This window comes from Sorex fumeus, unplaced genomic scaffold (assembly GCF_029834395.1).
Source record: "Sorex fumeus unplaced genomic scaffold, SorFum_2.1 ptg000197l, whole genome shotgun sequence".
Taxonomy (NCBI): Eukaryota; Metazoa; Chordata; class Mammalia; order Eulipotyphla; family Soricidae; genus Sorex; species Sorex fumeus.
In genome coordinates this window covers 992,919-1,016,695 of record NW_026606254.1, presented here as the reverse complement: position 1 = coordinate 1,016,695, position 23,777 = coordinate 992,919, and the positions used below count along the sequence as shown (strand labels likewise).

General features: G+C 44.2%; 1 protein-coding gene across 1 annotated transcript in view; it reads left to right on the top strand.

Moving 5' to 3' along the window:
* Positions 1-603: 603 nt before the first annotated feature.
* Positions 604-23,777, top strand: part of USP12 (ubiquitin specific peptidase 12) — a 105,619-nt gene continuing 82,445 nt past the window's right edge. Inside the window, exon 1 of the mRNA XM_056108165.1 lies at positions 604-841. Within this exon, the coding sequence (XP_055964140.1) occupies positions 794-841 (48 nt within the window). The 5' untranslated portion in view covers positions 604-793. The remainder of the gene's footprint in view (positions 842-23,777) is intronic.

The following is a 23,777-nucleotide window of genomic DNA, read 5'->3' as shown; positions in this document are numbered from 1 at the left end:
CCGCTCGGCTGTCGGGCAGGCCGGGCCTTCGGGTCTCCGCAGAGCCCGCTCTCTCCAGCCAACGGCGAGGTGGGCGGGGCGTGCTCCGGGCCGCTCGGCTGTCGGGCAGGCCGGGCATTAGGGCCGCGGCGGAGCCCGGCCTCCCCAGCCAACGGCGAGGTGGGCGGGGCGTGCTCGGGTGGGCGGGGCGCGCTCCGGGCCGCTCCGCTCGGCTGTCTGTCGGGCAGGCCGGGCATTAGGGCCTCTCCGGAGCCAACGGCGAGGTGGGCGGGGCGTGCTCGGGTGGGCGGGGCGCGTCTGTCGGGCAGGCCGGGCATTAGGGCATTAGGGCGGCGGCGGAGCCCGGTCTCCCCAGCCAACGGCGAGGTGGGCGGGGCGTGCTCGGGTGGGCGGGGCGCGCTCGGGTGGGCGGGGCGCGCTCCGGGCCGCTCGGCTGGCTGTCGGGCAGGCCGGGCATTAGGGCCGCGGCGGAGCCCGCGCTGCCGGCGCGCTGGGCGGGGTGTGCGCGGGCGGCTACGCGGGCCGGCGCGGGCCCCGAGGCGGCGGCTGCGCCCTGCGCCTGGGAGGAGCCGGGGGCGGGAGGGCGGGCGGCTTGTCGGGCGGGGGTTGGGGCCCGGGGCGGGGAGTGCCGGGGCGCCGGCGGCGACGACGGCTGCGGCCGGCGAGCGGGCTCGGTGCGTGGGTCGGCGGCGGCTCGGGGTCCGCCCGCCGGTTGCGGTGCGAGCGGGCGGCCGGGACCCCCTACTTCCCCGCCCGCCGCCGCCGTGATTGGGTGGAAGATGGCGCTGGGCGGATGGAAATCCTAATGACAGTCTCCAAGTTCGCCTCCATCTGTACCATGGTGAGGGCTGCCGGGGGAGGGGGTGCGGGGGGCGGCTCGGGAGGGCCTTAAGCGGGGGTCGGTTGGCGGCGGCCGGCGGGCGAGCGCGAGGGCCGGCGGGCCGGGGAGCGGGGCGGCCGCGCAGCCCGTGTCCGATGGGGGCGGCGCGAAGCTGCCGAGCGGGGCCGCGGCCGGGCTCGGACGTGGCCGGCGCGGGCTGCGGAGCTGCGGCCTCGCCGCCCGGGTGCTTCCCGCGGCGCGAGCGGCGCGGGCAGGGCTCGGCCGGGCCGGAGCCGAGGGACGCGGACGCGCCGCCGTGCGGCCTCGCGCGCCCGAGGCGGCGCTGGGCGGAGCCCGGAGCGGAGTCGGGGATGCGGGGCCGACCGGGTCGCGGGGCGCCCGGCGAGGGTGGTGGAGCCGAGCGGGCTTGGGAAATGCGGGCGTGTGGGGCGGTGGAAACTTGAGATCCAGCGCTGCTGAAGCACCCCCAATCCCCCCCTTTTCTTCCCCTTGCTCCTCCCCGGGCCACTTTCCCACCGTGTGTCCAGGTGGCAGTCTTGTCCTTGGGAATCGGCGTCAACCTGCGCCAACTGCTGCCTGCCTGGCGTTCGTTTGTTTACTTTAATCCCAGCCACACCTGGGGTGGCTTTTAAGTGTCCCTGGGCAGGGACTGGCTTGGAGGAGTTAATTCGATGCGTTTTTTTTTTTAAATTTTTTTTAATGGGGGCTTTTAGGCCGACTTACGGGGAAAAGTGTTGGTGCTTGTTTGAAAAGCCCCTACTTTTTTTTTTTTGTGGGTGCGTTTAGATCTGGTGGTGAGTCCTTGGGGTTTGTTTTGGTGAGTGTGTGTGTGTGTGTGTGTGTGTGGGTGTTGAGTGTGCTGAGCCAGAAGGTTCACGTTTTTTCACACCCGGACAGATTCTTAGGCATTAGTTTGTAGGGATCGTCATTTGGAGGCATTGCTGGAGAAAGTTATTCTTTGCAGCCTAGGCCTCAAGGATGCTGTTGTTAGAGAGTACTGAAATCGCTTCTCTTTTATGTCTTACCAACTCTTTTTATTTTTTTATTTTTAAATTTCTATTAGTGAAACACCGTAAGGTACAGTTGAAGATTTACAAACTTTTGTGCTTGGGTTTCAGTCATACAATGATCGAGTACCCATCCCTACACCAGTGCCCAACTGTCAGAGATATATAAAAACTAACTCTTTTTATATATCTGACTGCATGTAGGATATAGAAAGCCACATTTTTTTTTAAATGCCGTCTTTTAGGAGTTTTGATGCAGATTGGGGAGAAGGTGTAGAAGCAGGTCTGTATTGCACGCGGGGCAGCACTATAAAAAAATATGGCAGAAATCAGGAGGAGGGTTAAATCAGATGTGCCAAGAAATAGTGAATCAATGACCAAAGTCCATTTACCCATATCAGTCTTTTCTCACTATCTACACGTTAGGAAAAATTAAGGGGACCATTAAAATAAATGATTTTTGAGGTTACTTGGATTATTTTTAGATATGCCAATTATCTCCTGTTTCTGTAGGAATGTGATAATTAAGTCTTTGAAAGTGATAATCATGCCGGATTGCTGAGCTGCACAGATTGCCCCGGTCATAATTCTTTGTTAGAGCTTTAGAGTTTGAGGAAGGATCTTGTAGGCTTTACTCCCCATTCATTGGTTGTAGCCCTAGGAGGGCTATGCAGGCAGTTTGGGTTCTAGGCGGCTGCCTCTTCTTTTCTGATGTTCACATTCTAGTTGAGGGATGCAAACAATATTCAAGTACACATATTAGTAACCGGTGTGTCTGCTGTAAGGAGGCCACAGATTTGCCACTGAGGGATGCTGAAGGAGTGAAATTCTAGCCTGAAGAATGTCAGAATCTTCCAACACCCTTTACTTGGGTCTTCCCTTCTCTAGCTGAGCTGCCTTTTCCCCTAGCATGTGCGGCTGGCCTTCAAGCCATGGAGTGAACCTCCTGGTACTTATCTTGACTTTTCTTGGATGTTAGTCTCCTATTTTGATACTTTATATTCCCCAGATGAATTCAGTCTTTCTGTCTGTACCTCTCTTTCTGACTCATTTCACTTAGCATGATTCCTTCCACTTGATGTAAATTAAATTTCATGACTTCATCTTTTCTAACAGCTGCATAGTACTCCATCATGTAGATGTACCAAAGTTTCTTTAACCAGTCATCTGATCTAGGGCACTCAGGTTTTTTCCAGATTTTGGCTATTGTGAACAGTGCAGCAATGAACATAGAAGTGCAGATGTCATTTCGCCTATACATTTTGGGAGATACATGCCAAAAGTAGACTGTAGACCGAACATGATTGCCACTCAATGCCTCTTTTGCAAACCTCAGCACCCAAAAGGAGAGAGAGAACAAAAGGGAATGCCCTGCCACAGAGGTGGGATGGGGGTGTGTGTGTGTGGGAGGGATACTGGGATCATTGGTGGTGGAGAGTGGGCACTGGTGGGAGGAATGGGTACTCTATTGTATAACTGAAACCCAAGCACAAAAACTTGCAAGTCCACAACTGTACCTCATGGTGTTTCACTAATAAAAATTAAAAAAAAAATAGTCAGAATCTGGGGCTGGAGCGATAGCACAGAGGGTGGGGCATTTTCCTTGCACGTTGCCAACCCGGGTTCGATTCCCAGCATCCCATATGGTCCCCTGAGCACCACCAGGAATAATCCTTGAGTGCAGAGCCAGGAGTAACTCCTGTGCATCACCAGGTGTGACCCAAAAAGAAAAAAAAAGAATGTCAGGATCTGAAGTTCTTTCTTTCTAGACTTTCCCCTCCTAGGCATAAATTGTTTGTGATGTGTGTTATGTAGGTGTATGGCTGACATACACAAAGTCACTCCCTGGACAAATAAGATGGTTCACAAAGTAGTCTCAAAATTGGGGTAATCTGTATTCACATTTCACTCTCATTTTTTCCCTGAATAATGCTAGGTTCTCTCTGAGTCTTACTGTTCAAGAAAAGAACAGACTAAGCACAGATTGACAAGAAAAAAGCTGTGTACTTCTTTGTGGATTGGCCTTTGCTGGGATGGAGCACTTCTCCCTCTCTCCCTCCCTCCTGTGACCTTCTGCAAGTCTCCCTCTAGCAGAGAGACACCTTGGAGTAGTCTTGTCCCTGCCCAGCCCAACTCTTTCTCCCTCACTCCCCCTCACAGCATTCTGAGGGTCTCAGTATCCAGCGGCATCCTTCCTGTGTTGTACATTTTCCTTGTAGTTTCCTTATTGGATTATGATCGTGTTAAAGGAGAGACTACCGTTTATTTCTGCAGTTTGGTGGAATATTGATTTCTGAATACAGTGGAAAGTGTCTGGGAGTCCTTTATTTCTCCCATCTTCTTGGGGAAGTATATTTGTGTAAGCAGGGCTGATTTGGGGCTCGTGTGTGTGTGTGTGTGCGTGTGTTTGTGTGAGTGAGTGGAAAGAAATGAGGCTAACCTCAGAGAATGATACTTCTCAGAAATCCAGCAGCTGTGAAAACATGATGAATTCAAATTTGATTCTATAAATAATGTTTTACATAGCTATTTCATTTGTCAGCGTAAGTTATCTGGGCTAAAAAATAAAAAGACTGTACCTTAGTTCACTGTTAATTTTTCTCCTTCTGGATCTCTTACTCTGCATGTGAAAACAGTTTTCTTAAGTCAGTTTTACAGTTTGGTCCAAACTGGACGTTTAATGTTTAGATTGCAGTGCATAAATTTGCAAAGATACCCCTGGAAGAGCATCTTGTTATTTGGTCATGGGATATGTCGTCCGTATCCTATGGTGTTTGGGGCTCAACGTAACTGCCTATATGTAATTTTATATTTGAAAATTTATTTTAGGCACTGTAGTTTACAACAAGAGTGTTCATGATAGTTTCATATCATTTTCATATCATTCATTTCCACACCTCACCCTCCTTCAGTGTCCAGTTCCCTCCACCATTGTTTCTGTGTCCCCCCCACCCCCTCCCAGCTCCGCACCTTCTTTCTCCCCCATTCCTTCCCCTGTGTGAAACAGTTCCCTATTAAAAAATGGTTCCCAGTCTGTTGCCTTTGGGCATTTGTTAATACTCTTCCCACCCTCCCTTCTTCCCTCCCTCCCTCCCTCCTGAAATTCTTTGTCTCCTGACTTCACTCTCCAAAGCCATCCATGTAGCAGCAAATTGCATGATTTCCTCTTCTAGCTGAATACTATTCTGTTTTATATCTGTAAGTTTCTCTTCCAGTCATCTGTTCTTGAACTTGGGTTGTTTCCAGGTTTTTCGCCTCCTATATTTAATAGCATACTGAATTGTGAAGTCATGGGAAAAATGTCCAAGTCCACATAGTGGTTGGAACTGGAGGTGAAGCTGCAGAGCAACTTTTGCTGGCCACTAAAAGTGATTACAGTGTGAGCCTTGGATGTTGCCTGGAGGCAGGTACCACTGCTGTCAGCCTACTAGTTGGGCTTGAGGGACCACATGGGGTGCTGGGGATTGAACTCCCATCAGCCGCACACTTACCCAAGGGGCTGGAGTGATAGCACAGCGGTAGGGCGTTTGCCTTGTGTGTAGCCGGCCCGGCTGAGCCGGGTTTGATTCCTCCGCTCCTCTTGGAGAGCCCGGCAAGCTACTGAGAGTATCTCGCCCACACGGCAAAGCCTGGCAAGATCTGCGTGGCCTATCCAATATGCCAAAAACAGTAACGGGGCTGGAGCAATAGCACACGGGTAGAGCGTTTGCCTTGCACGCGGAAGACCCGGGTTCAATTCCCAGCATCCCATATGGTCCCCTGAGCACCGGAGTAACCCCTGTGCATAGCCAGGTGTGACCCAAAAAGCAAAAAAACAAAAAAAACAGTAACAACAAGTCTCACGATGGAGACATTACTGGGCCCGCTTGAGCAAAATCGATGAACAACAAACACAGTAACAACAAGTCTCATGATGGAGATGTTACTGGGCCCACTTGAGCAAAGTCTATGAACAATGGGAGGACTATCTCTCCATCCCCAGGAGTTCTCATCTTTGCCAGGTTGAGGTGTAGCAGTTTGGTTTATTGGGATTATTGGGGAAGGGATTTGGAGACATTGGTGAAGTGGATAGGTGATAGACCTCTTGGTGGTGCTGGTGTGGCCACTTGCCCAACCTAAGTCTTGGGGTAAGATAGCTCCTGAAAAGCGTGGTGTGTGTATTTGTGGGGAAGGACAGGTGAGAGGTCAGGGAGATGCTGAAAGGACTGGAGCAAATGCTTTGCATAGGAAATATTTAGGATCTGTCCTTTTCTGGGAGTGGAATACCACCCATTGTAACTCAAAAAAAAAAAATTACATAGCTGAATATAATGACGTAAATATCTGAAAACAACATGGTAAGGTTATATTGCTTGGTGGGGTCTACACTGAGAAAGTGTGAACCAGTGTGTACTTTTAACCAGTAATGTGTTTCTCAACCCATTATGTGATTTTTACCTGTGACCCCCTTAGAATCTCTTGCGGTGGGGGGGGGGGGGCACAGGTAAACAGGCCCATAATTGTAAACCCAGTTGAGAAACCCTGCTTTAAATTCCCTGTTGAAGTCATCGTGGAAACAGTGGCCGTTTGTCACTGGTTGTGGTGTGAATCACGTTGGCCTTGCTCCTTAAGGGCAAGTGGTGTGTGAACTTTCAGGGTAGTCACATTGAGCACCCATGGGATGGAAGAGGATTCGGGGCTGAACGCTCATGCCTCAGGATAAGTCTCTTGTTCAGGGAGTCAGATGCTATAGTAAATAATGAAGTTCTTTGCTCCTTCTTGAGAAATGGGACGAATTAGTAAAATTTTTAGTGAATTTTTTTAAGTAAATAGTGCTGTTATTGTGGGAACTTTCCAAGTTGAGTTGCCATGGTTTCATAGTCCAAATTTTTGCTTTTTTTTTCCCCACGGGGTAAATGTTAATTTAAATGGGAACTAAAACTTTTAGGAAGTCAGCTTGAGCCGTGTCACATAAATAGCCGGCTAAATTCTCTTAAGGAGTGTTTGATTAAAACATGAGGAGGCTTAGTAGAGAGGACATTTAGAATAATTGTTACGAAAATTACTTCTGAGCTGGGGATGTAGCTGGGTGATAGTGGGGTATGTATGCCTCATGTGGAAGGCCCTGGGTTTGAGCCCTAGCGTGGCAAAGAAAATGAGTTCATTCTCATTACATAAAAATTTGGAAACTGTTTTGTTCTATTTTCGACCACCCTCGGTGGTGCTCAGGGCTTACTCCTGGCTCAGGATTCATTCCTGGCCAGGCTTGGGCAACCATATGGGGTGTGGGGACTGAACCGGGGTCTGCTATGTGCAAGGAACGTGCCTTACTCGCTTACTATCACTCCACAGTTGAATTCATATTCCTGATACTAATTGACATCTTATACATGATTATTATTTTAAAATTTGACGCTGTCAGGATTAACGCGGGTTTCATGTCTTAAATGCGGCCGCGCGACCTCTTATTGTCTAGTTCTCACTCTCAGAGAACCCAGCAGGCTACCGAGAGTCTCCTGCCTGCATATATGTCTGACTGGAAACACCTGTAAAGGTGATTAGAGGCTGACCCAAAAGCCTCCGTCCCTCCTGGAGAGCCCGGCAAGCTACTGAGAGTATCCCGCCCGCACGGCAGAGCCTGGCAAGCTCCCTGTAGCGTACTTGACATGCCCAAAACAGTAACAATGATGGTCCTCATTCCCCGACCCTGAAAGAGCCCCCAGTATGCCATTGGGCTACACTAGCACGTGACAGGGAGGAATGGAGACGTTACTGGTGCCCGCTCAAGCAAATCGATGAACAACGGGGGGATAATGATAGTGATATTGTTTTAAAATTATAAACTGGCAAGATTGTCACATTGGTAAGGCACAGTGATTGGACCTGTCATTTACAGGTTACCTAATGATCATTGCAGGGTAAAAATACATAATTAGTAGAAATGGAATTTTTAAAGAAATGCCAGGTTTATTTTGATCTGAGGCAGTTAACACAAAGGTAAGGCCATTGTTTTTGAAACATGCTTAAGTATGCCTTAAAATATGAACATTTATGTGGAAGATGTACAATGACTAGTCTTTGAATATTTTTTATTTTTATTTTTTTTTTGCTTTTTGAGTCACACCCGGTAATGCACAGGGGTTACTCCTGGCTCTGCGCTCAGGAATTACCCCTGGCGGTGCTCAGGGGACCATATGGGATGCTGGGACTCGAACCCGGGTCAGCTGCGTACAAGGCAAACGCCCTACCCACTATGCTATTGCTCCAGCCCCTGAATAGTTTTTATATGTGTCTTTTATCAGGTGGCTTTGCTTTGCTTCAGTTGGTTTTCCATTCTATCTTTGGCTAATCTTTTTATACCAGATTCAAAGAATGTTAATAATCTACTTTGCCAAGATCCAGGTGGCCAGTTTCAGCCAGCCGTGGTCACAGCCAGTCCAGTTTAACTTGATTCAAGGCTTTTGACCCAGCCTCCATTAAGCCCACCTCTGTTTTGTTACACATTTCTTCCTGCCTCTAAAGTCTCACTTTCGTAACACTTTGTCTTGGGAAAGATTATTTAAGCACTATTCCCAGAAACCTTCATTTTTCAGATTGAAAATAGTTTTGTTCTGACTTCTCTTTTAGAAGTTCAGTTCCAAAACCTCAGAACAATATTTTATAGCAAGGTGTATTAAAGACAGTTAGATTAAGATATATCACTGACCAGATTTTAGCATATCTTCTTTTTTTTTTCAGGGTCATATCCCTTCCTTTACTCATTCTCAAAATACACAAGTTGTTTTTACACACATACACAAACACTGTTAAACATAAGTACACAGATCAGGAGACTCAGGCGGGTCCATCAGTGGAATAGGCCAGGAGCTTGGAAGAAAAGGCCGGTGACCGGATTCCACGATCACCTGGTCTCTGAACATTAAAAACTAACCCAGATGCCCCATGTTACATGGTCCACAAAAATCTCCCTTTGGGATTCTGCAGCAGTCAGTAGCCGTACTTGTCATTAAGATGGGTCCTGACTCTGACCTTCAGGTGGGACCCACGCACAGTAGTCCGGGTCGTCTTCTGGGTATTTGGAGGAAAGTATTGGTGGAAGTTTGTCTGGCCCAGGAGCTTTCTTTTTCTTCACTTCATCTTTGATTTTCTCATTTTCACAGCATATCTTCTTTATACATGGGAAAGCTCGTCAGATATTTTGGATCTGATTTTCCTCTTAAGTAAACATTCCTCATTTAATTATGTTTTAAATCTAAAACAGCCTTTCCCAAAGTGTGAGATGATGCATCATTATTCTCTGCCCTACCACCACTCAGGAACTTAGTAGTAGTAGTAGTAGTGGATTTGGGTGCAATTCTGGGGGTGGGAGAATGCATTTTCTAGGTTCTTTTAGAGAAAGTCTATTTCCAGGGGAGCACTGACTGGTTCTGTTTTCCCCTGGAAAGGTGGCATTAGGACAAATAGATTTGGTAACCCGTGGTAAATAAAATAATATTTGATCCTTGGAGAGTTTATATTATCTTGTGAGCTCAACACATATCTTTAACACTGTAATGAGCATGAAATTAGACATAGTTTAGTATGCTTTATACCTAGTTCTTTTCTTTTCTTTTTGGTTCTTGGGCCTTAATTAAGACCTGGTGCTACTCAGGTCTTAATCCTGAGTCTGTACTCAGGGATCACTCCTGGTACATTTGGGAGGACCATGTGAGATACTAGGGATTGAACCCAGGTCAGCCTCGTGGAAGGCAAGTATTCTACCCACTGTGCTGTCTCTTCAACCCTAGTATGCCTGGTGGTTCAAAAATGTTTCAGTAACAACTTCTGTTAGATATTAGTGAAAGAAACATCCATTTTTGATTTTAAATTGGAAACGAATTTTTATTAGTGTGCAGCTTGAGATGTAGATTACTGCAGGCTGAGATTCGAAACAAAATTATGTACCACATTTTTCAAAAATGTTACAGAACATATGAAAAATCCCAGACTAAAATATGCTTCGTTTTCCCCTTAAAGAGTATTCAGTGGTTAGTGATGTCACCATTTTGTTCATTAACAGTTTAGTTCAATAGTTATTTACTGATTTTAAAAACTTTTCCTTTTCTAAAAAGGATATGGATTCTTTTTCATTTTTATTTATTGTATTTTTTTGTAATTGAATCACAGTGAGATACACAGTTACAAGGTTGTTCATGATTGGGTTTTAGTTGTATAATGTTCAATACCCGTCTCTTTACCAGTGTACATTTCCTACCACCAATGTCCTCAGTTTCCCTCCCCCCTCCCCCTGCCCGCCTGTGTGGCAAGCACTTTTCTTCTTTCTCTTTCTCTCTCTCTCGCTCTCTCTCCCTCTCCTATTTTTGAGATTCTCTTTCTATGGCTGTGAAGATAAACCTTGGACAGGTTACTTGTCTTCTTTGATACTGTGGTTTCTATGCCGTATCTCTATGCCAGGGTTCTGTTGTACATAAAATAGGGTTAAAACAATAAATACCTAGTTTATAGGGGTTATAAAATGTGGTACCGACTTGGCTATCACTGCTCTCTGAAGTGATTTGCTCCTACATGAATGGAATGGGTGGTATCATGTTAAATGAAATAAGAAGAATAAACACACGGTGATACCACTTACATGTGGTATTTAGAATAACTGGATGAGGGAATATAGTGGTTTATAGAGGACTTGCCTAGATCACCCTTGACCCAGGAGTATAGTGAGAAGGAAGAAATCGAGGGGAGAGGAGGGGAGGGGAAGAAGAAGCAATGGGGGCTAGGGGTAAAGAGGATTTAGGTATGTTGGTGGTGGTGAGAGATGATAGAGCTAAATATCCAAACCACTGAGTCAACAACACTGAAATCACGAGACGCAAACTTAACCAAACTTAGAAAGGTGCCTGTCAGGAGGACAGTCTGACGGGTGGGTGGCTGTGGGAGGGAACCCTGGGAACACTGGTGTAGGGAAGTTGCCACTGGTAGTGGGATTGGTGTTGGGATATTGTATGTCTAAAACTCAACTATGGGGGCTGGAGCAATAGCACAGCGGGTAGGGTGTTTGCCTTGTGGCCAACCCGGGTTTGATTCCCAGCATCCCTGAGCACCACCAGGGATAATTCCTGAGTGCAGAGCCAGGAGTAACCCTTGTGCATTGCCGGGTGTGACCCAAAATGCCAAAAAAATAAAAAAATAAAACTCAACTCTGCTTCTATGACTTACATTAAGTTTCTTCTGAGTCCCATCGTACTTACCAGTTGTTTGTTCACGGTTAGACACTTACCTACACTCATTTATGAAATGCAGTAATAACTTTGCCAGTTCAAAGGAGAGGGTGTATGTGAAAGTCCTTTGTGTTAGATTATAAATTAAGATCATTTTTATAGGCTGACACTGTTAGGGCTATGGAGCACACAGGAGACACATATCACGGTCTGTAGGAGTTTTACACTCTGGCTCTTAAATTGCCTTTGAGGCCAGAAAGGTAGTAAAAGTGGGCGAGGCACTTTCCTTGCAAGTGGCCGATCTGTGTGTGTCCCTGGCACTGCATGTTCTTTAGGCCCTGCCAGGGCTGATCCCTGAACACAGAGCGAGGAGTAAACATCAGTACTGCCTGATAGAGCCCAGCCTTTTTCTCCCTCCAAAACGACAGGAAGTTACCTTTGACACCATGCTGCAATTTCCAAGTTCTAAAATGAGTGTCTTATTTGATGCATTTGATTCTTTTTTTTTGGGGAAGGTACGCAGTGCTCAGGTCTTACTCCTGATGATGCTCAGTGACCGCATGCAATTATTCCTGTATCATCTCTGGCTTCTAATGAGTATTTTAATGATCCAGGTTTTAGGATGCTTGCATAATGAAAGAAACTAAGTTTAAGCAAACTCAAAAAAAATTTTTCTTTTTTCAGTTTCAGTGTTGTAGAATTTATGGTTCATAGAGTTTTCTTCTTCCCTTGTGAAATTTCTGTGAATTTGGCTCTCTTTCTGACATACAATTCTTGGCCAGATTATCTACTCTGAGGAGCAGTTTTCTGATGTCAGCAAACTTCCAGTCATTCCCTTCTGGCAACACTTTTTAAGGTCTAGAATAACTATGAGTAAATTGTATTAACTTCTTTTAAGTCTCTTCCAATAGCATATTTTTTCCTTAAGGTTCAAAATTATAGTGAGCAAATTATATTAATTTTCTTTAGTATTGGCCTACTTAGGTTTTTCAGGGATCTCAGAAAGAGCTTTTGTAGTTTCTTCAAGTTGGAGTCATAGTATAAGCCCTCCTGGGCATAAATCAAGTAAGGAGTAAATCTTCAGATAAGGAGAAAATGAAAGAAAACCTTCCATTCTTTGGAATAGAAAATGCTTTCAATGTGAGGGCTTTCAGTGTACAAACATTATTATCTTTGTGATTATGTCAGTCTTTAATTCTAGGTGTTTTAGTTTGAAAGAAATTACTATCTTCACCTCAGCAGGTTTTATTTTTTTATTTTTATTTTTTAAATTTTTAAAAAAAAATTTTAAATTTTTTTATGGGATGCCTGACCAAACCCCGGGTCAGCTGCATGCAAGGCAAACGCCCTACCCACTGTGCTATGTGGCTCCAGTAGTTCCAGTAGTTTTTCTTTTTTCTGGTGTCAGATCCCCTGCTGTTTATTTTGTTTCATGAAGATACCTGTATGTAGGATAAGATTAAAGTGGTAACATGGAAGTAGCTATTAGTATTTTGAAGTTTAAGGGAGTTAGTAATCAAAGTCTTAAAGTAAGAGAGAAAGGATATTTGTCTCTTCGAAACATGATTCAGTGTTGAGAAGTTTTTTCTTTGGCTTCATGATCTCAAATAATGAGGATTTGGTTCACCTGGAAAACTGGTGAATGGAAAGGAAGTGTTTTGACCATTATCTTACAGACTTAAGGTTGTAGCACTGATTCTTTCGAAAGTTCCCATTACTTGTTTTTCACTTGTTCTTTGAGTTTCTTGGTTTTATTTGTTTTGACCACAACTGGTAGGGACCCCAGTTTCAAGATTTCATTCTCAGGGAATCCGGCTTCACAAAGACCTGACCTGTTCTCATGCTTTGACTTTGACAACTCTGTAAATAGAAAACCGAAAGAAACAACTTTCAGCTTGTGACTGCCTTAGGAGAATCAAGCCGGAGCCTGATGATGACCATAATTCCGTATCTGCAGCTTCTCCTTCTTTGAAGACATTATTGATTGACCTTTATAATGACAGAGATGGTTGCAAGTGAAATCTTTTCATTCTCTGCTTGTGAGTCATTATTTTTGTTCTTTAAGATGGGCTGGTTGCCTTTGTTGGGGTAATTCCTCCTCCAAGCCTTCCATGTCTTGCGGTTTTATCAGTTTTTATTTTCTAGTTATCAAAACTTCTGGGTTGTTTTTTTTTTTAAACATTTTTGCTCCCTACTTTTGATCCTTTTTCATTTCTGGAACTACGTTGTAGATATTACCCTATTTCAGTGCTCATAGCCTGGCTTTATGTTAATGTTCTTCTTATTTTCTGTTAATGATTTGGCTTACCTTTGTAGACTGCATAAAGTTGAATGTAACTTCACAAGCAGAGATCTAACATCAACTGGCTACTTTCACAAACTGTAATCTCAGAATAAAGATGTAGGAAGGATTTGTGTGAACTTAGAGTCGATACATCTAAGTTTGATAATTAGAGGAATCTTTAGAGTTATTTTTGGTCCCAGTCTAGTTAATAAGGAACTTTGTAAATGGTACTTGATTCTGCGAAGTAAAGAAGGGAGGATTTAATAGGTATGGCCCAGTTGAGAAATGAAAATTCGTCATAGGACATTCATAAAAATCTCGGCGCATATGCTGCCTGGGCCCATGTGCTTCTTGTGCCCACGTGGCCGAGCACTTGGGGTGCCCGGGCACATGTGTCGCCCACATCTCTCCTCTTGAGATGTGTAATTTCATACTTTCATGTCTAATGCTGGGATGTGTGTAGGGTTTCTCTCTGCCCTTGGAGAAGCCCGGTTTCTCTCTTGAGCACATTACTCTCCACGCTCTCCTACTTTCTCTCCCTCCTCCCCTTCAAAACCTCCAGATAAAATCTGTTTGCTTCACTGAAAAAAAAAGCAAGAAAGAACACTTGTAAAAATCTTGAGGCTCATATTTCTGTTCGACTTGTAAGGCTTGTAGGTGTTAATTTTATTTTCCTTTGGTCATTTTGGCAACAGTTTGTTTGATGCTGCGGGTAGGGCATTTGCCTTGTACACGGCCGACACGGGTTCGATTCTTCCATCCCTCTTGGAGAGCCTGGCAAGCTACCCAGAGTATCCCGCCCTCTCGGCAAAGCCTGGCAAGCTACCTGTGACGTATTCGATATGCCAAAAATGGTAACAAGTTTCACAGTGGAGATGTTACTGGTGCCCGTTCAAGCAAATTGATGAACAATGGGAAGACAGTGCTACAGTACTGACTGAAAGAAAATGGGCTGGTTACTTTTAAGAGTGGTGTAGATATGCCTCTGTAGTTTAGCTGTAGTTTAGTAATTAATGAGTTGTTTTGAAAAACCAAAATGAGGAATTCAAACTTGCTATAAACAACTGAGGTTTGACTGTATGGTTAAAGAATAAGATGACACCCAGTTACTTTGGAAACTGCTTAAAAAATTTCTACAGTAAAATAATGAAAATAAGGAGAGGGAACAAGGGAAGAAGTAAGAGATCACAGGGCAGGGGCTTTAGTTTTTGGGCCACACCTGGTGGTGCTCGGGGTTACTCCTGGCTCTGGGCTCAGGGATCACTCCTGACTGTACTCGGGGATACCCACATATCTGGTGCCAGGGATTGAACTTGGGTAGTTGCGTGCAAGGCAAGTGCCTTGACTGCTGTACCATGGCTTCAGCTGCTATAAAGAATTTTTATAAATTTTATTTTTATAAAGTTGTTCACAATTATTCCTTACATTCAATATTCATACACCTATCCCGTCACCATATTTTGAATGTTTCCACCCCAAGTTCCAGATTGTGTCCCCCAAAGCCTGATACATCAGTGGGGTAGAGTATAAGAGAACATTCCAGGAATTCTAAAATTTAGAATTTTATACAGCAGATTCACTCCTGGGTGAGGCCTATGTTGCTTTCTGGGAGCTTTATTTCCGAGTCTCTGGATCATGACCATTGATGAGATTATATGGTGCCAGGGTCAGTTTGTGGGTGTGACTGCCAAGCTATTGGTAAACTTGGGAGATGGCAGAGGAGGCCCATTCCCTATCCAAGTGAGCTTGGAAATTTCAGTCACAGGTCCTGCATACCTACCTGGGTTTTTCTGCAGATTCCCTCGTAGGTGAGGCTCGCCTGAGCCTGTGGAGAGCTGCCATGAGCATGGCGGCAGTTGGGTTCTGGAAGTTTTCTTCCAGGGCTCTGATGGGGGGAAACTCAACCTGCCCCCCCCAAATTGCCCTTGTGAAGACCAATAATTATTATATCTGAACTATAATGATAAAACTTGACTAATGTTTATCAAAGCTTTTCTTTTTCGTCTTTAAAAATAGCCTTCATTTCATTTTCATAGTAACTGTTCTTGTTGGTAATGTTACTTGAAAATTTTGGGCAGGTGATTTAGAAAATAAGACAAATTCACCTGAAACAGTCATTTAAATTTTAGGGTTTTCGGAGTATGTTACTCTCTGTAAAGTTTTTAAAACAGGTCCAAAAGTTATCATGCATATTTGCTTCCTAGTAAAGCTAAAACAAATCACCACATGTCTAGTCACTTAAAACATTGTATGTAATACATTATTCTGCTGTTCTGAAGGCTGTACAATTGAAATGTATCTTCCTGGACTAAAATCCGGGTTGCTAAGTCTTTTTTCTTGCTTCTTCCTGTCTACATTGCTTGGTTTGAAGATGAGCCTCCTTCACTTCAGAGTCAGACATGGCGTTGCACCTCCATTTAACAAGGACCCTGAGATTCCCTGAATGCTCTCTCCTTTTCAAGGTTGGTCACTGGCAGTATTAGTTACCCTGGCCTGAAACCTGTTCTTGCAGGTCCTAACCTTCAAGGTGTGGAAAACAGATGGGAGGGTGGCCTTTGTGCTGTTACAAAGTTTTAACTTTAACATCTAAAACATACTGCATTAAATAAGATGTCAACTTTGTTTTCATGTACTGTTAGCACCTCAATCTCAGCTGGACAGACTAAAGACACACTGAATCATTAAGTTTGCTTCCGATAGATATGGAACTTTTGATAAGTTGTCAAATCAAGATTTGCAGCAGGAGAGCTTATGAAAATGGAAGTGGATAATACCTATACTCTTAAGGGCCCGAGAGATAATACAGGGGTTAAGGCACTTCCTTGCAGCCCGGTGGCCCAGGTTTGATCCCTGGCACCAAGTAGTGTCCCTGAGCCCCATGAGGAGTAGTCCTTAAAACCCTTCAGTACTTCCTGCCCATATTCTATTTTCCAGAACCACACAAGGTCACCTGAGCACAGAGCCAAGAGTAAGCTCTGAACACTGTGGATGTGGACCCTAAATTAAAAATAAGTAAATAAATAAGTAAAAGGAGTACTCAGAATATTCAGTATTAGGGTGGGTGAGCTGCGGAGCAGGAGTGGTTTCTTGAGAAGCTGTGATCTTAGTGGGAGACGAGAGTTAATAGGCACAGTTGTCGGAACAGTGTCAGGAAAGTGAGTTTAGTTAAATCATCCTTGACTTGTGATGAGGTTACCTCCCAGCGAACCATTTGTATGTTGAAACTGTCCAGTGTAGAAAGTGCTGCCTGGGAATGGCTGGTTGAAGCCTCGCATCACAGGAGGAGCCTGTTCCCCAGGTTTTCTGCTGCGGGCGTATTCCCTTTCACAGATTGATGAGAATTGAAGCAGGACCTGTGTCATGTGTAGAAAAACTTTTAGTGCCCTGGGTTCCTGAGCAGATTGCTGAGCAGACACAGAAATGGAATTGCTTCAACCCAAGTTGATGACCATCAAAGCAGAACACTGACTGCTGGGGTGAAAGAAAAGGCTCTGCCCAGCTCTGAAGGTGTTGCTGCATGCTTTCGGTAGCTTAGATGTTTTCAGGCATTTCTCCCATGACTTAGTGTGAATGCGAGTGCTGATCTGGAATTTTGGGGACACTAGGTAAGCTGCATGTGGAGGAAAATCGCACATGGAAATGAATCTTCTTATAAAATTTCTTTTTGGCTTTTTGGGGTCACACCCAGCGATGCTCAGAGTTAACTCCTGGCTCTGCACTCAAGAATTACTTTTGGTGGTGATCGTTGGAGACCGTACGGGATGCCAGGGATTGAACCTGGGTCGGCTGCATGCAAGGCAAATGCCCTACCCACTGTACTATTGCTCCAGTCCCATGGAAGTGAATCATTAATATGGATGAAACCTCTGTATACTCGTCAGGAGGCCAAGTCTAAGCCAGGCTTTATGCTGTCTGGCACAGGGTCTTGCTGGGTGCCATGTTGGAGATTGCAAATTAAAAACCATTTGTCATTGGGCCCAGAGAGAATCCCAAGGCCTTCAAGTGGGCTCTAGGGGCACTAAGTATCCTGGCTCCCTCAGTCCTGCTTCCAGACTTAATTAGCCCGCGAAGTGGAGCACCTTAGAAAAGAACTTATGCTCTGTTTATAGTGTTCACTCAGTGCCAAAATAGCTCTTTTCAGACTTAATCTCTATGGTTAAGTGACATGTGACTTATTTTCCATTTTCAGTGTTGACAACAACAAAAGCTTGGTGTTAACATTTTTTAGGGTTTTGGAGTTAAAAGTGTCATTGTGACAACCAGCCCTTTATGGTGACAAGTAATGCGGGACAACTAAGTCTGAGATCATGATATTTCACAGTAATGAGTAAATTCTAAGCAAACTCCTTCAACATAGTAATTTAGTAGTAAATAGTAAATAACGATTTAGTAAATAGTAATTTAGCTTGAAGTTATGTCAGAGCTGGTTTGTTATTAATTTGCTCTTCTGAGAATAACTGGAATAACAAGCATTGGAAGGAAATGAGAAGAAAATGTAGGAAGTCTCAACTAGCAAATTGATTTTCAAAGAATTTTTTTAAAAGCCAGTTGATTGGACTGTATTCATCTTCCCATGGAAACAGCGCATGGATTCAGTTCTTTAGCCAAATGAACAAGGTGTGTTTTATCACTGTTAACATTTGTGCTTTCTGGCAAAGTACGCACATTTGTAGGGTCTGTTTTGCCACCGGGAGTAATGGGGGGCTCAGAATTTCATGTCTCGCTACATGTTTCTTTTCAGAAGGCAAGGTCACTGGGAAGTGTTGCTATTTGAGGAAAATACAGTGTGTTAGGGGGTAAGGGAGGCAGTTACTGTAATGAAGATTGGAGACCCTGCAGTAGACAGACCAGCCTTCAAGTGTTACTGCCATTTAATTGCTATAGTTGTTGGCAAATTGCCTTTGTTTTGTCTATAAAATGGGCCAGAATGGTACGTACATGTAACAAGGTGGGGTGATTCTAACCTTTCACACACAAGCTCCTGTGGTTGCCATGACATGTCTGAGTTTGGAGCTGGTACTTCCTAGCTAAGAAAAGAGAAACAGCATAAGGAATTTCCCACCGTCACAGTATTTAAACAGGTAGCTGGAATTAGGGTCACTGCTCTGGGGTCTGCATCTTGATGTGTCGTAGTATCTGCTCAACTGCTGGTCCCACAGTGCTCTGTGTGGCTTACTAGGGCATAAACAATAGAGTGTAGTTAGGGATCGAGTTCAGTTTTCTTCTTCAGTTCTTTGGGTATCTGCTAGGAAATTTCGCTTACCAGGGCTGATCATGGAAGCAGAAAGAACGAATTCCTTGTTTGAGCAAAATCTGCTTTGGTAGCATAGTGCCCTCTGGATTGGTCTGTACATAATTTTCTTAGTGTGAGTGAAAAACCCTAAACTTTAGGGCAGTTTCAGGGTGAATAGGAAGAGAAAGGGGAAAGCACGGTGGGGAAAGCCTTATAACAGTTTCTGTGACGTGATGCCTCCTCAGACCATGTCCCCTGCTCTCCAAGTTAGGAGCCTTCTCTGTGGTTGTGTTAAACTTAACCTCCTCCTAGGTTTTCAGTCGCACAATTGAAGATCATTAAACAGGGGACCAGACTGATAGTACAGCAGGTAAGGCATTTGCCTTGCACGCACGTCCCTGAGTACCCCCGGGAAGAACCCCTTAGTGTCACTGGGTGTGGCCCTAAAACAAACGAAACCTTAAAGAAATCATTGAACTTTTGTGGCTGATCCTGGGTGGATCATCTAGAAGTCAAGGAATATTTCCACGCAGCGGGTAGGGCGTTCGCCTTACACGCGGCCAACATGGCCGACCCGAGTTCGATTCCTCCGCCCCTCTCGGAGAGCCCGGCAAGCTACCGAGAGTATTCGATATGCCAGACACAGTAACAACAAAGTCTCCAATGGAGACGTCACTGGGCCTGCTCCAGCAAATCGACGATCAACGGTAGGGCCTTTACTTTTACTTTACTTTTAATCCCAAGAAAAGTAATGGCAGTTTTCTGACATCTCATGTTAAAAGCACGTGTCTTCTGAGACCTTTTAATGACAGTTACAAACCAACCTCTTCCTTTGTATTTGGTGTGTTTTCTGTGTAGTCTTTTAGAATCTGAAAATTCTCTTTTATCTTTTTTTCCTGGTAGTTTTTAAATTTTTTTTTAACAAAAAAGCCAGGTTGCCTCATTATAATGACCCTGATTTTTCTCTCAAGTATTTCTTTGTATTAGCTTTGGACTTACTCTCTGTCTCCTGCATTTCCTATATGGTGGAAACTGTGTCTTAGACTTGAGTAGACTGAGGTCAAGCAGTTTTTGACAAGAATCATGAATTAAAAACTCATAGTGTGTGGAATGCATCATGGCAGTTGTTTCACTCACTAATGCTGAGTTGGATACTTCGCTTCTCTGTACCTGAAACAGTTTACAGTGCAAGTAATTTGAGTTGCTTGGCATGTTGCCAGTGCCCTTTTGCCCCTTGGGTCAACTGAAGAGGGGGGTAGTTTTGAATACTTGTTGGGTTGTGCAAAATGACTTTTTCCTAGCTCTGTTATTCCTTCCATGGTTAATGTTGTAATTCCTCTGTAAAGGAGATTTTCTTATTACCTGAAGTTCAAGTAAGGGTCCTGCTTTTAAAATGGTAGGAGTATATGCTTTTGCTCGAGCGGGCCCAGTAACGTCTCCATTGGAGACTTTGTTGTTACTGTGTCTGGCATATTGAATACATCATGGGGAGCTTGCCAGGCTCTACTGTGTGGGCGAGATCCTCTCGGTAGCTTGCCGGGCTCTCCGAGAGGGGCGGAGGAATCGAACTTGGGTCGGCCATGTTGGCTGCGTGCAAGGCAAACGCCCTACCCGGTATGCTATCGCTCCAGCCCTAATAATTTTTTTAGGATAAGGGCTCAGCATTATCCTCAATGTTGTCCACACTATTTCTGTGGACAAGTTTTTTCCCTCTTTCACTTTTTTTCCCGCCTTTGAGTACAGTGATAAATTTTTGTTAATTGTTTTGCGGTCTGTTTTGTAGTTGGTTTGATAGTGACAGTCGTTCTTTTAGGTGCTCAAAATTAGTCTAGATTTTGCCATTGGTGAAAACTCTGACTTTTGGGGTCAATAATTTTGAATTTTTGGAAAAGTTGCCAGAGCAGAGCAAGGAACTTATAAATACCTATCAGTTGCTTACATTTTACTTACTTCACCTGGTAAATGTGCATTATAAATTTATGTGCCCGGTAGTACACGTGAACTTGTTTGAACTGTTTCCTAGGGATAGTACATGTTTTATCTAAGGTAGTGGCACTGTGTTAATGGTCATGCAGTCTACTTTATCTTATCAAAGCATGAACTTTGTTATCATAGAAAATTTTAAAGATATAGTTTGGCAAAATCATATTAGGTGCCACAGTAACAATTGTCATAAAAGCAAAAAATGGTCTCTTCATTAACTCTTTGTTTTGTCTGTTCCTACCTACTTCTTAGTTTATTTTGAGGCAAATTATTCCAAATAGTTATTTTATTATTTAAATGTGCTGTCACTAGAATTTGTACGTGTTTAATGTATGCTATTTTTAATGCTATGTGTATCTGAGTTTATGGGCCACAGATTATTTATGTTTCTTTTTGAATTTTATTGATCATATGTTGTGTGAGTGGTGCTCAGTGGGTAGTCTGAACACATTTGGAGAACTACATAGCACTGTAGCACTGTCCTCCTGTTCACCGATTTGCTCGAGCGGGCACCAGCAATATCTCCGTTGTGAGATTTGTTGTTACTGTGTTTGGCATATTGAATACGCCACTTGGAACTTTCCAGGCTCTGCTGTGCAGGCGGGATGCTCTCAGTACTTTGCTGGGCACTCTGAGAGGGATGGAGGAATTGAACCCGGGTTGGCCGCGTGCACGGCAAATGCCCTACCTGCTGTGCTGAAGCTCCAGCATTAACTGGAGAGCTACATATTTTATATATATATATTTGCTGGGAATTAGGATCTTCTACATTCTCTAGTTTAAATTGTCTCTACAAATTAACTTAAGGTGAGTTACTTGACTACTTTATTCTCTTATTGTGGATAGATTTCACTCTGCCAACTACTTAGGTCTTGATTAAAGTCTCTTTGTTTTACTTGTTCACAGGGCTTGGGACTTAGGGATCTTTTGTTTGGGGTACTTTTCCCGGGTGGCCATGGGCTTTTTTTTTGAAAGAAAGCAAAGAGAAGGTGGAGAAGTTTGCTTGAATATAGTCACCTCCCTCTGCTCCCTTTAGTGGTGTGGCAAATTAGGGTTCTGCTTCAAGTAATATCTGCTGCCCATTGAGTCTCTTCAGAACCTTGGAGCAGAGGCTGGACTGCTCCTCCTACTTGCTTTTCTTGTGATGATGGGCCTGTATTTGGGGCACAGGCCCTTGGATGGCATAACTTGGCAATAATTTGGCCAAAGGGGTGGAGAGGGAACCTAAATTCTAGTCCAAGCGAGACCTATGGAGATACATGTTTTGGGATAAAGTAGTCTTCCTCACTTGGCTTCTGTTCGTGTACTCAGATCTAAAATAGCAGATACCTATTGTTTTATGTATGCCATAAACTAGTATGAAAGGGTTGCTTGTATTTAATTTTTATTGTTTTTCTTGTGGCACACTTGTCTGTTCTCTGGGCTTACTCCTGGCTCTGCTCAGGAATTACTTCTGGTGGTGCTGGGGGGAACATATGGTCTGCTTGGGATTGAACTTGGAATCAACCTCGTACAAGGCCCTGCTCAATTTCTCCAGCCCAATTTTCTTCCATAAATTTTTATTCATTTAATCCACTCCTTCCCTTTGTGCTGACTGTGTGGTTGCAGGTTTGCTCTGGGGACTACTGGAGGAGAGGGGTATGCAGTGTGCTGGTGGTTGGACTCTATTGTGGCCACCAGGATTACACTAGCTCATGGATTTGGGGGATGGGACTTTCAGGTTCGAGGCCATCTTTGTCCCACTGATCTGTCCCTAAGCTCCTTTAGCTCTGAGTTTGTTTACACAAAGATTTGAGATCAAAGTGAATTGTCAGGTCTGAAACCCTGTCTCACAGTGATTCAATTTAAAAAAAAATTGTCAGGGGCCAGAGAGACAGGCCAGAGATGAAGGGTCTCCCTTGCACACAGTTGATCCCTGTTTGATACCTGGCCCAAACAGCTCCACGAGGAGTGACCTGTAAGCACTGGTGGGTGTGGCACTGCCCCTCCCCAAACTGTAGAATCTTTTCACTTTTACAAGACAGTTTTATTTGTGTTCAGTTGGTCATAGGTACCTCCAGGCCCAGTGTTTTGCGAACCTAGTGTACTTGGTCAGGTCTTGTGAGTGTATGCCTGAGCTTTCCCTTTTTGATGGTGCCAGAGGATATGGCTTGAGATAGAATTTCTGTTTATAAAATACTGACAGTTCTTTTTGTTTTATTTGTTTTCCAACATGCCCGAGTAAGATGTATGCTAATCTTTCTCTCCATCAGAGAACTGATTTTAAACGCTTATTTATTAGAACATCCATTGCATATGATACTGACCATGTGTGTAGATATAATTAATAAATGTGTGCAAATCAAAAGATCTAAATGAAGAAATTAGGAGAGTAGTTTTGTTTTGTCTTTTGAAAAAGAGACTTTATAACATTTGTCTACAAAGTAACCCCCCCAGCCACCCTTCAATCCCCTTTAATGAGAGATTTGGAAAAAAATTTATCATGGACTTGGGCGTGGTATATGTATATGTATAGGTATATGTATTCTCATCTGAACATACTGCCTTGTAATTCCTCTTCATCCATGTTGGATGGAGACCTTTCCTCTGCCTTTCTGTGACTCTCTTGTATCTTGGTTGGCAAGCTGAAAGTGATGAATGACACGCTTCTGATCACACTGCCTTATATGTTGCCTCTGTCCCAGTTCTGTTCTGTAGCCCTCCTGGGACCCTATCAAGCGAGCCTCTGTGTCCCTGTTCATTTGTAGCATTGTGGATGTGTCTTAATGATTTGACTGTGTAATGAAATTATTGTCATAAATTATGCAAAAATATTCCTGAACTAGATCTTTGAACTCTAAATTTTTGCGTTTTTGTATGTACTATTTAGGAGAAACAACTTGTTTTGGTTTGGGACCACCCAGTGGGGTACAGGGCTTACTCCTGGCTCTGTGGTCTGAGATCACTCCTGTGGGGCCCTGGGATTGAACACAGGTGGGTCACAGGTACAAGCAGCTTGTATCTGTCCACTGTACTGTCGATCCGGCCCATCAGTCTTTCACTCTTTTTAGCAAAGCAGGAAATCTCTATTTATAATTATAGAAGCAAATGTGTTTTTGCCCTGAAGTATAAGGAAGTAGTTGGAGGTGGAAGAAATTAGACGTAGAAGGAAAGGTAAACTGTTAACCTTTGTGTCAGAGCAGGTATGTCTAAATATCTAAGCTTGGTGGAGGTAACTTAAGATTTCCGTATAGAA